At 46.2% G+C, this 13,577-nt stretch overlaps 1 protein-coding gene across 1 annotated transcript in view; it reads right to left on the bottom strand.

Moving 5' to 3' along the window:
- The window catches only part of FAF1 (Fas associated factor 1), a 256,577-nt gene that overhangs the window by 196,625 nt on the left and 46,375 nt on the right, over positions 1-13,577 (bottom strand). The window contains exon 6 of the mRNA XM_066597616.1: positions 6,679-6,770. Within this exon, the coding sequence (XP_066453713.1) occupies positions 6,679-6,770 (92 nt within the window). The remainder of the gene's footprint in view (positions 1-6,678; positions 6,771-13,577) is intronic.

The raw sequence follows: 13,577 nt of genomic DNA, 5'->3' as shown, positions 1-13,577 counted from the left end.
GAGAAGCTGTTTTGTGCTGCAGGTGGTTTATCTCCTTCACAGTGCCCATTCCCGATACACTGTCCGGACCTCAGTGCATCGTGTGTACAGTACAGTATGTCACAATCTGCTGCACTGAGGTCCTGACAGTGCAGAAGGACCAGCAGGTAACAGGCACTGTGTAAGGGTGAAGCTGTCGACAGTATATAATGGCTTCTCCTTATATAGTGCTGGGGACTGAGCACCAAGGGCAGGACACACTAGTCAACACCAGCGCTAGGGACACATCTTGTGGGCACAGGACCAAGTAGGTCTGCAAACAAAATGTAAAGCAGACATGTATTAATACACTGTTAATATAGAAAAGCTGTGCCTGCACTAGAGAGAACAGTGCAGGCGCAGCTGAGGTGCCCTTTTTCTGCTATGAAGTTACAGTTGCTAGCTGAAGATCGATTTCTCAGCCCAGTCTTCACCTAGATGCATAACTAAAGAGGGTTTCATATAAAAAAAGAAAATATACAAGATGGGCTAATAAAACCTATTGCAAAAAATCTTTTAATTGTTTGTTTTGTAGACTTTAAAAAAGGGCCCGTTTGTAGTTGGTTGTCCTCAGAAATGTAGTATGTTCATATATTGGACACCTATTCGTAATGCACATGTTCAGGAGGTCAATATTTGAGTTAATGCTCATTCACAATATTATTTTTTAAAATCGCCCACAGTCCCAACCCAACTATCTCAGTAACTGCTCGACACTACCGCTGTAATTCCCCCCCAAAAATTGCTCCACAAGATGTGTTAGGGCTTATTTTCAGGGCCATCTATGCACTCAAAGACAACAAGGAGATCACCATTAAGCCTGCAGATAAGGGTGGTGCTATAGTCCTCGTGAACACATCAGACTACAAGAAAGAAGCAGACAGACATCTGACGGACACCAGATACTACAGCAGACAGGATCAAGACCGACTCAAAAATATGTGAGCGACTTGAAAAGGGTCATCAGTAGCCCGTCTGTGGGCTCCACAAAACTTTTGGACTTGATATCGAAGAACCCCAGGGTTGGTGTTTTCTACATGCATCCCAAACTACACAAAGCTGGCAACCCAGGGATGCCAATTATCTTAGGTGTGGGAACCCTCACTGAAGGAATCCCAGGATGGGTAGACGGGGTCCTTAAACCATTGGTGAGAAACACAACCAGCTACCTGCAAGACACCACGGACCTACTGAACAAACTGTCAACCATAGGTCCCCTCCCTGATGACACCATCCTGGCCACCATAGATGTGGAATCCTTATATTCCAACATCCAACATGTGGATGGATTGACTGCCTGCCAGGCACACCTTGAGGCCAATGGGGTTGCCCCTAAATCCGTGTTACAACTCACAAGGTTCACCCTCACACACAATCATTTCTGCTTTGGCAAAGAGAGATTCCTGCAACTAAATGGAACCGCCATGGGCAGTAAAATGGCACCACAATATGCCAACCTTTTCATGGCAAAACTGGAGAGTGACTTTCTGGCCTCCTGCCCCAGCAAACCATTGGCCTACTTCCGCTACATTGATGACATCATAATCATCTGGACCAACACTGAACAAGAACTAATAAAATTCCATGAGAGATTCAATGGGTTCCACCCACCATAAACCTGACATTAAGCTACTCGTATACTAAAATCAACTTTTTGGACACCACCATAAAAATTTCAAACAACTCAATACAGACCTCCCTATACTGAAAACCAATTGATCGACCCACATACCTCAGATAATTAAATTTTTTCTATGGAATATATATAAAAAAAACTACAATATGTATATATTCAGATTATTTTAAATCCATACAGTACTGAATGTGAGATTGTGTGTGCAGAATAGCAAAAAAGCGAATAACTCCGTTAGGAGCGGCTGTTCCGTTACTTGTCCAAAATACAGTTTTCTTGAAACTAAACTTTTTTTTAGTTACGAAGTGCTCCCCCTTGTGGTATCAGAAGATGTTTCACGTCATCCTCAGTCTCCACAATTGTAGGCTTCTTTCATAAATGAGCTCTGAGGTACTTAATCCTTTCTTTACATAGTGGACACATCAGGCCTCATTAAAAAAATAAAGTCTAGTATATTTTTTCTGCACAGGTTTTCATGAAGGCCCAATGTAGCGTGGTCGAGTAATGTCTAAGTGTACTTTGTGGAAACCTGTTTTCGTGTTGAGGACCTGCAGAGATTTTATTAGACACCCAGTAAAAGGATCTTATTGTATAGCATTACTTTATGGTCCGGTCTGGTGACAATGAAGGAACGGCGTCTGCTGTGACCAGTGACTAAAACAGAAAGCAGAAGCGGTTGTGATGTTCATAGGCGGTCAGGGAGGTTCCAGAAAAGACGAATAGGTGCAGAGGACACATCATATGAATTGTTCTCGACTACTGACAGGTAAAGTTAGTGGAGTACTTTGTCAGGGGTATATTAGGCAGTAAGCGATCACTCCACTCTTGAAGGTGAAACTTTTTTTTTTTTTTTTTTTTTTTTTTTTTTAGCAGTTAGCCCTACAGTAGTTCTTCTATAGGAGTAGACCAGATGGGAGGCCTTCACTCCTCCCACACACCAATGACCCTTGGGCACCCATGACCCGGTTGCCTCTGATCCTTCCTTGTAGGCCACTTTTGGTAGGTACTAACCACTACATACCAGGAACACACCACAAGACCTGCCATTCTGGAGATGCTCAGACCCAGTCATCTACATACCCCAATTTGGTCCTCATCAGAGTCGCCCAGGTCTTTACACATGTCCATGTTAACTGCATCCAACACATCAACTTCAAAACCTGATCGGTCATCTGCTGCATAATATTGTCCCTCCCACCCCACCACCATCCTCCCCCTGAAAGGCGCCATGGTCAGCAGATAATCAATGGTTATTTACTTTACCTGTCAGTCAAAGGTTTTAATATCATTACTGATCAATGACTATGTGTATGTACATGTGTTATGCCGTGCAGGGTGGGATTTGGGCTCCATCTTGCATGTGTGCCGGATACAGGGAGCTGGAAATAAACTGCCCCCGGGTGCCGTATGTCACAGGTTGGTGATTGTTGGACCCTGTTACTGTGACAATTGTTCTTTTGTAAAAAGATCGCGCCCCTAGAAGAAGTTGTTGTTTTGCTGCTAAACGCGGCATGCAGTTCCATCTCAGGCAGATATACAATTGATTAGAGTGGTGATGATTAGATGAACAGTCTTGTCACCTGAGGCCCTAAAAGTTGTTTCCCCCCTTTCCTATAAGAGGCTCTTGGAGGCTCCTTGTGTGTAGTGACCTGTTCTTCCACTTGTGAGGAGCTTGTTGACCACTAGACGCCTCTACGACGCAGAGAAGAGATTTCACACCATTACTAGAGTCTGAGAGGGGCGCATTATTGGGATGCGAGAAGCCGGATGGTCGTATCAATGAATTGCTGTCACCGGGCCGTTCTGACCAGACTGTTAGGAGGTGACCAGTGGATGTGTGAGGGCACACAAGGTGACCGGGCTCAGGACCCCCCGACAGACCACCAGTAGAGACGTTCATTCGACAAGCACGAGCAGCTCCAACTGTTTTGTTGTCGGCCATCCAGAGACAGGCGGCATCATCGTTACAGGCCAGTGTCTGTCTGAACCATTTCCAGGTACTTGGCTAAAGGACATTTGGTCCGACGGTGCCCACTACATGTACGGCCTTTGACACCCACCGTTGCCTCCATTTGCAGTGGTATCACGGATGATAAAACTGGATGCTACGGAGTGGAATCTGTTTGTCTTCAGCCGAATCCAGGTTTAGTTTGGGCGCTACCGACGGCCGTCTTCATGTCTGGAGACCTCGGGGTGAATGCCTCAATCCTGCCTTTGCTGCGGAGCGGCACACTGCCCCCTGCTGGTGTGATGGTCTGGGGGGCCATCGTATACAACAGTTGGTCCCCCCTAGTAGTGGTATGAGGAACAATGACAGTTCAGCGATATGTTCAGGACATCCTGCAGCCACATGTGTTCCTCTCATGGTGGCTTCCAGCAGGATAATATTCGGCCGCACACACAAGGGGGTCACAGAAAGCCCCCACCACGTTATTACACTTTCGTGGCTGCCCGTTTTCACAAGCCTGTTTTGACTGTGTATTAGGCCTGGCTCACAAGAACATTTCGTATAACGCTGTGTGTATAACGCAGCCTTTTACCGCTGTGTAAGCCAGCAGTGTCAGGCATACCACCGTGTATGGAAGTGAATTTGCGCAAGTACAGAGTTTATTATGCACCCATATAGAATAGGGCTCTATCACGCATAATACGCAGTAAAATACAACATGCTGCGTTCCTTTTTGATGTGCGTATTACACGCAATGTATACACGCAAGTGTGAATAGATCAATGAAAATCAACGCACTTTCACTGACTCCATTCACAGCGTAATACATGAAGAAATTACGCTCGTGTGAGCCCGCCTTAAGACTGTACTTTTTATGCACATAATACGCAGAATGCTGGAAATACGCATGTAACAAACATATTCACTGCAAACTTTACGCAACCATATACTATAATGGGCGCACTACACGCACCAAGCTAGGACAGGCTGCGCTTTTTTTTTTTTAACACGAGCGTGAAAAAAAAAAAAAAAAACTGGTCTGAACAGCCCGATGTAAGAGATATACGTGCGATACGCAGCCAGAATATACGTGCGATACGCAGCCAGAATACGCTCATGTTAGCGAGTCTTAACAATTCATGTCTCTCCTTCAACTGTTAGTCTGAAGGGTAGAGATGAGCGAGCGTATTCGGAAAAGCACTACTCGCTCGAGTAATTTGCTTTATCCGAGTATCGCTGTGCTCGTCCCTGAAGATTCGGGTGCCGGCACGGAGCGGGGAGCTGCAGGGGAGAGCGGGGAGGAACGGAGGTAAGATCTTTCTCTCCCTCTCTCCCGCCCGCTCTCCCCTGCTCCCCGCTGCGACTCACCTGTCAGCCGCAGCGGCACCCGAATCTTCAGACCCGAGCACAGCGATACTCGGATAAAGCACATTACTCGAGCGAGTAGTGCTTATCCGAGTACGCTCGCCCATCTCTACTGAAGGGTAATTGTTTTTTGGGGGGGTAAAAATGTTTTCACGGCATTCATGGTTCGGTGACGACGACACGTGATCTTTATTCTGTGGGTCAGGACCCTTATGGCAACACCAAATGTGCTACGCAAATAAACATTACTCTCTGACAACATCTTTTGAACCCTCTTAACTGTATATTTCTGTCGCTGCACCCCTGTGAGGGCTTGTTTTTGGCACAGCGATCCGTAGTTTTTATTGGGACCATTTCGGAGTGCAGATGACTTTTTGATTGCTTTTTATTCAGTTTTGTCTTAGAGATGGTATGCCCACAATTCTGGCATGGTGTATTTTTTCCTGCTGGCGTCACTGTGTGAGATAAATAAACTTTACCTTTTTCTATTTTTCGAGTTTACTAGTAATCACATTTTATTAAAGGGGTTGTCCCGCGGCAGCAAGTGGGTCTATACACTTCTGTATGGCCATATTAATGCACTTTGTAATATACATTGTGCATTAATTATGAGCCATACAGAAGTTATAAAAAGTTTTTCACTTACCTGCTCCGTTGCTAGCGTCCTCGTTTCCATGGAGCCGACTAATTTTCGCCGTCTGATGGCCAAATTAGCCGCGCTTGCGCAGTCCGGGTCTTCTGCTTTCTTCAATGGGGCTCCGTGTAGCTCCGCCCCGTCACGTGCCGATTCCAGCCAATCAGGAGGCTGGAATCGGCAATGGACCGCACAGAAGAGCTGCGGTCCACGGAGGGAGGAGATCCCGGTGGCCATCTTCCGCAGGTAAGTATGAAGTCACCGGAGCGCGGGGATTCAGGTAAGCGCTCTCCGGTGTTCTTTTTTAACCCCTGCATCGGGGTTGTCTCGTGCCAAACGGGGGGGGGTGTTGAAAAAAAAAAAAAAACCCGTTTCGGCGCGGGACAACCCCTTTAAGTTTACTTTCTACTTTTCTCTAGTCCTCATAGCGGACCTGAACAAGCTGCAACACTCTTGCTCTGAAGACAGAAAGAAAACCTGACCTGCAAGACTCCCATAGCATAGGCTCACACAGGGCGGAATTGCCGGGGAATCTCCGTGTGAAAGGTACGCATGGCAATTCCGCCCGCGGCTCCTAATCCCGGGATCAGCCGGCAAAGTGGACGAGATTTTGCAAAAACCTCATTCACACGCTGCGGCCAAGCCGCACGAAAACTGACATGCATCGCGAAATTCAATTTCACAGCGTTTCAATTCTTCTCTCTTTTCCGCAGCGGCCTCTCTATGAGGAGAGAAGGACGCAGCGAAATGCCGAGGGCGAAACCACTCAAAACCCGCATATAAAAAGGCCGCAGGTTTTGAAGCAGAGTTTTTCCAGCGGAATTCTTGCAGTTTTTCAGTGCGGCAATTTTGCGAGAATTCTGTACCATGTGACCCCAGCCTTAGTCTGACTGAGGTGTGTAAACCCCTTTGATGATTTGTATAGGATATGACACATAGGGGGAGGTCATCAGCACTACTACTGTCCTTGGGTGCTGTAAAACCATCCCAAGACGGGCGTATCACCCGCAGACGGATGTGTGCAACCAACATAGCATAAGAAACCAGTAGGAAGACAATAACTGAAAAGGAATGCATTACCTGGACTGGCTGGACATGGATGGAAGCGGTAAGTCTGGGGTCAGGACGTAAAGGTTATTGTGTTTTGGCAAGTGAAGAGTCCTCAGGACGGTCTAAAAGTAAAAACATTAGAGCGCATCAGCAAAAACAATTTGGTTTGGACTCTCAATAGACTATAACACACTAGAATCAAACCAGAACATCACTCTAGTAAAAGGCCATTCATTTGGATGACCGCCATGTAATACTTGACTTCAGCTGCTGGATACACATCTGGTTAACTGCAGTTTCGCATCGAGGGGGTTCCGTCACTATACTATTGATATCTATACTCAGAACAGGTCATCAATAGTATGATCCACAGGCGTCCGCCACTCAGGATCCCTGCTGATCAGCTGATTGAAGTCACAGCATCGATCGGCTGTATGTTTGCTGCTGTACCTCAGTTCGCACCAGCACTGTACGTTGTATAGTGGCTGTGCCTGGTATTGCATGAATGTGACTGAGCTGCTCTCAGGCCAAGTAACTGATGAACACGACCAAACAGGCCTGAGAAATGGCCATATTGCTCAACCCAAACACCATGGCCTGTCCAATCAGTCGATCAGCATGTACCCTGAGCCGCTGACCCCCAACAATTGACCACAAACTGTGTAGTCTGATCCTACAGCTTCGTATTTTCTTACTTTTGTCACCTTTGTGACGACATACAATTGATAGGTTATCTAGAAGCGGGTGACGGACAGACGCGAGTATGACGACAGGATCAGACCGTACAGTTTGTTATGCTACCAGGGAGACACACAGGTTTTTAGAAAGGCTGTAGACAGAATTATGTAGGAATTTTTTAACAACTGTTCCAAAATTGTTTATATGGATTGAGAATATCCTAAAAATGTGTTTGTGAAGGTGGACGTAGCCTTTATGTGGGTGGTTCGAGAGACCGTTCTTTAAATTCCCTGCTCTCTGACATTTTGTTCATTCGTACGGGCGGAGAGCCGAAACCCCATTGATTTGCATCAAATGTGACCTGAATGCAATCAATAGCATCAAGGACCAATCACAATCCTCCCTTCTGACTGTACGTGATTTGGGATACGTTGTGATTCTATGGTCTCCCGGCTGCATTGCTTGTATTCTTATTGCAATATTAATTGCATCAAGGTGAGCAACTCTTGTACCCGTGTTACTACATCGCTTAAACCAGATCATATTTGACGATTAGCCTTCTCCCCTTTTTTTGCAATCGCCCACCTTTTGCACTCATGAAAAACGCGATGCGTAGGTGCGCAAAAAAAAGCAATACGCAGGGAACACGCACAGTTTTGGTCCGTGAAAACACTGCGTATTCACAGGCTGAAAGTAAATGCACCCATGTGAATGAGCCCTTGTCTATATTCACCGCTGTGATCCCCAGCCGCTCCAGCGTCGACGCTCCCATTCTCCTCAAAAGGGTATATTAATTCTGCAACAACGCTGACGTTCCCTGTACACTTGTGACTGCTGCAGCCAATCCCTGGCCACATCTGTATACGCCTCAGTACCACAGAGGCCAATGATTGGCTGCAGCAGTCCCAAGTGAATATGGAACGTCACCACTGTGATTTGTAAATAAAGCCTGGAGGGTGGGTCAAGAGCGGTGGCGCTGGACAAGCTGGGTTCCGAGTGATGAATATAAATGAGGCTATTTTTTCACATTCTACGCCCTCTGCGAAATCTTTCTATATCTAGGACAACCCCTTCAAAGGGTTATTCCCATTTCCAGTCATCGTGGCCGATGTGAAAATACCCCTCTATATGCCGGTATTTTTGCTTCTTTACAGCAGGGCTCGTGGCCATTAAGTTGCTGGGAGACTACACCGCCCAGCAGGCTGTCATGCATAGTAGGAGTAGAAGTTTCAAGCGAAATACTCTTTACATGATTTTCTGAACTCTGGACTTTCTTGCTGCACATGGAAAAGGCAACTTGGGTCCATTTGCTATGAAAACAAGAGTTGAACGACCTGATTGATGGATTTCTTTGCACAAGGCACATGTATGGGAATGCCAGTGCAACCCCAGCACTAGGTCAGGGCCTCCGCTCATGCATTTTGTATTCAAAGGGCCTTTCCCGGATGAGTGTTTTTCTTTCTTTTGGTAACTTAAGACCTGTTCAGGGCTGAGAAGAGAAGCCTTCAGGAACAGCATGTATCAGAGCAGAGAACAGCGCCTTTATTCACTGGCCTGGTGCTATTTAAAGCCCGAACCTTCCAAAAATAGTCCGACTGTCCACTCAAATGATAGGCCTGCACACTAAGCCTCTGTTCCTCCGCACGCACTGAAATGCCACTAACTTTGGGGGGTTAGTGTTAAAAGATTATTAACCAATTCACGGCTGAAGAAAAGGGGAGACAGAACAGAGATGAAGCTAAATAGCAATAAAGTGCCGGTAACTGGATGACAGTGAAGGCAAAAAAAGGAATTTTCTAGATTTCATAGCAATTATAATATTTCTGAGCAAGAATAAAAACCTCTATCTGCCAACCACAGAGTATATTGTAATGGCCAAGTCGGCCCAGCCTGAGAATCCGCCTTCCCCAGCAGATTACTAGGTGAGCGCTCTGCCTGATCACCCAGTGGCTCGCCTGTTCCACCCCTTTAAATTCCAAAATTGATGTCTAACAGTTCTTGGTCCTGGCCAAGGGTTATGTAAGGTCCTCCTAATGCTGAGATGTTTTGTGTTGGCTAAGCCAACCCTGCTTGCCCATGTCACAACGACTCACTCAGCTCTCTGCCTCGCTCTCTTGCCCACGCACACCATTCATTCACTAGGACTGAATGAGCAGTAAAGTGGCGGTGCCTCGTCTTGTGAGCTGCTGAACCAGCTTCCACAGATTGACTCATCCAATCATTAGGGATGCAGCCTATGTGTGAGTGTCCAAAAGACTCATTGAGTAGGTGAAGTGACTGCCCACCAGATTCGGACACCTAGAGAGGTAGTCGTCGACTGAGCTTGACATCATTCAAGTTAGTACAAAGGGCTGGAATGACCACCCCTGGTTTAACAAGGGCCGATTATTTCTTAATGACCGGGCTCAGGATAACCATGATTCCAGGGCATGACTGTGTAAAGCAAAATCCACCATAGTGCAATATGTATGGTGGATCAGTGGTTAGCACAGTTGCCTTGCAGTGCTTGGGTCCTGGGTTCAAATCTGACTACGGCCTCATGTTTGGGGCTGTTTCGGTAAAACGCTGCAGGTCTCCCCGTGATTGTAAATATCGGGTCTGCCAGTAGAGACTGCGCATGTCTGCTCTGTTTCATAGCAAAGTTGCATATGAAAATGCAGCCGATATGCAATGTATTACATGAGGGATGTACAAACTCACATACATTATTATTTAGAGCTACTTCCAGTTGGAAGCTAACTTCTCACATACTTTTAGGACCCAAATAGCCGTAACTAGCCTTGTTATTCATTTCTATGAAAGTCGCGGCAGGAACATAACTATCCCTGTAATTCTAGAACTTTAGATTGCAGTTTGATGCATTTGGTCAGACTGTAAAGGAAAGCAGTAATCTGAAATTGCATCAGCGTCTAATACAAGAAAGTCAGGAACGCCATCTTTTCTCCTTAGGGAGAGTGAAGAAACTTATAAGGCCACTCAAGCATCTCTGAGTCATATGGAAATAAGGGAGATGGAACAATACAAATTAAGAGTCTAACATTGACTTGCAGGAATGCTGCCTTCCAATAGGTGGCGCTGCAGAGTCATCATTCCTTCTCCCTTATTTGCATAATACAAGAAACCAACAAAAGTTTCTTTTAAGAAGTAAGGAAACACAAGACCCGCCAGCTCAAGCCACAGAATGGGCACGTCGCTGGTATCATTTTTATTCTCCTCCACAGGAGTTCACCCTGTGTATAGCCATAAGCAGGTACAATCTATAAAAATAAATAAATGAACTAAAAAGGGCCCAAAAATGTTTAAAAAAAAAAAAAAAATGCTGGGATCATAAATTAAAAGCAGCAATACTCCCCTGTGCCTTTGCCCACTGTCACAGTACCGCTATACTCTGGTGCCATCTTATGGCCTTTACTTCCAGGGCTGCAGTGCCTACGTGCCACATGGCAGATGCAGCCAAATCACTGGACTCGAATGTCACGGGGAGGCTTGGGTACATCATCGCTGCAGCATCGGAAAACCACCACCAGGGGGAGCACCAACCCGGCAGTTTTTGGAAAGGCAAGCAAACAAACAGGCAAGGGTGGGCATGCTTACACCAGGGCTGTTGAGTCGCAGTCGTAGAATTGGAGTCGGTAGAAACGTACCAACATCGGCTTACAAACATATTGATAACATATCACAATAACAGGGTGCGTTAAAAACCGCTGTTGGACGCAGTATCAAAATCGCAGCATTTTGACACTCCATGCATGAGAGTGACCTGAAGTATAGATTTTGCTACAGTCTTGCAGCGGATTTACCCCTTCAAATGAAATCCTGAAATCTGTTGCGGCTCGGCACTAAATGATGCAGATTTGCTGCATGTTTTTTTCAGCTGTAGTAAATCTGCAGCAAATCAACTGTGTGAACACAACGTTAAGCTCGCCGTATCCCCACTGACAGCGAGCAAGCAAGGCCGCATTCGTATTTACGTGCACAATGTGCAGTGAATAGAACCCATTGATTTTAATAGGTTCGTTCACAGATGTGTATTTTCCTGTGCGTTTCACTGAGCAGGGGGTCGGCCCTGATGACCCTAGAGGTCCCTTCCAACTTTACCATTCTATGAACACATCTGGAACTCACATTAATTAGCCCTTCAACTAGTGCCTTTTTTTTTTTTATTTCCGCACGCAATGCACGTTCTTTCTTTGCGGATAGAGTCCAGTAAAATACACCGATGCGATTGCAAAAAAGCAGGATCCGTTCCACAAACTGCTGCACTCATTGGCAGCCAGATCCGCATACGGCCTAATGATGAGCAGTGTATAGTATAAAGTCGTGGGGCTCGGCATTAATATTGTGAATCGCCCTCTACAACATACTGATAAGTGGTTAATCTGGGGTAACGACTGACAGGGAGGCCATATCTCACATCTCAGACAGTACCGATTTCTCACAGCCCTGTGCTCCCCTCATGCGGCGTCACACAGATCTGTTATAGGAAGGTCAAGGAAGTAAAATCAGGGGGATTTCCAGATTTACAAAGAAACGCTGCTGACGTCCCGGCCGGGGAATGTGCCTTCTCGCTAACCACACACTTTTTATGCATAGAAGTTAGTTCTGTCGTGTGGCCCCGCCAGAGATCCCGTGGGCAGATGAAGCAAGAAGATCGCGCTAATATCACTGCCGTTATCAGGCAACCAACGCCCTACAGCCGCGTGATGAAGAATAGCGGCAAGGCTGAATCACACCGTCAAAGTCTGGGAAGTTCAGACATGATGGTTGGGCATATTATCGGAGATTTTACATTTGCTGCTCCGTTCGTGTCCAACGGTTCCGTCTCTGGACTGGAAACCAAACAGTTACTACGGGGTACTTTGAACCTTCGGGACCACAGACCCATTAGCCATTTTTTTAGTAATTCTTTGGCTAACCCCTCCTGCTTCTTGCACATGATTTCTGTGGCACGACCGATGCAGGTTTATTGTAACTTTTGTACAGATGATTTACCTATTGTTAAGAATGCTTTCGCCATATGCAATTTCAGTCTTTAAAAACGCACCGTTTTCACTGCTCCATGCATTTATGTTTTATGTCCGTATTGTATCAGATCCAGATCTTATCCATTTTTCACAAGCAAAAGAAAACAACAAACAAATAAAAAAAAAAAAACACACACCCCAAAGCCCGAGTGATGTCAGTTTCACCACAACCCACAGGAAATAGGGTGCACAAAAAAGCACCCTGATGACAACACTGATGCTAATGCAGGTTTGTCACAGTTTTTTTTTTAAACGGGCCCTTAGGCCACCTGCAGACGGCCGGGTCGGATCCGGCTGCGAGAATTCTCGCAGCGGGACCCGACCCGAGCGCCTGCAGAGAGCAGCGTGACACTCACCTGCTCCCGTGGCCCCACCTCTTTCATGAGCCGGCGGCCGGTGAGTGACGTTTCACTGCGGGCCCCGCACAGAAATAGAGCATGCTGCGGTTTGTTTGCAGCGCGAGATTTCGCACGGCCAAATCGCGGCCGTCTGCATAGGATTGCGTTTGTTAACGCAATCCTATGGCAGCTTCCAGGGGCGGAAATTCTGTGGGAAATCCCGCCGTGGAATTTCCGCCCGTCTGCAGGCGGCCTTAGTCATTAACCCTTTCCAATCCACTGTCTGACCTCTGAAGACATTATGATTTAAGGCTGTACAGCTCCGATGTTGGAAGACGTCCGCCGGGATTCTCTTACTGTATATTGCCAGCCTCTCTGCTGTCGGAGCCTATCCAACGTGTCACCTCATGCAGTACTGGCTTTAGCCAGCAGATAGCGCCGTTGTATAATGGCAGAAAAAGAGTGAGCTCCCCTAGGAAAACCAGGATACAAATTGGATTGGAAAGGGTTAATGGGCGATTTTGCTATAAGGGAGTACAGGAGGGGCCTGAGTGCCTTTCTTGAGCGATACAATATTACATGTTACATCACTGATTACTTCAGAAGGGTCGGTGATCCGGGGATTATTCTGATTGGAGTCGGGGAGGAATTTTTTTTCTTAAATGTAGAAAATTGGCTTTTACCTCATTAGGGTTTTTGTCTTCCTCTGAATCAACATTTGGGGGGAAATAGGCGGAAATGGATGACCATATGTCTTTTTTCGGCCTTAGATACTATGTTACTATGCTATGTGAATAAAGACCAGGATAGGGCACGGTGCAATTGGATTTATTTTTTTACATGCATAAAAAAAAAACCGCATGTCTGAATCCCCCAATGTAATCCAATG

The sequence above is a fragment of the Eleutherodactylus coqui genome, chromosome 3 (genome assembly GCF_035609145.1).
Source record: "Eleutherodactylus coqui strain aEleCoq1 chromosome 3, aEleCoq1.hap1, whole genome shotgun sequence".
Taxonomy (NCBI): Eukaryota; Metazoa; Chordata; class Amphibia; order Anura; family Eleutherodactylidae; genus Eleutherodactylus; species Eleutherodactylus coqui.
Note: the sequence above shows the minus strand (reverse complement) of the source record. Positions and strands in the feature narration are given on the sequence as shown.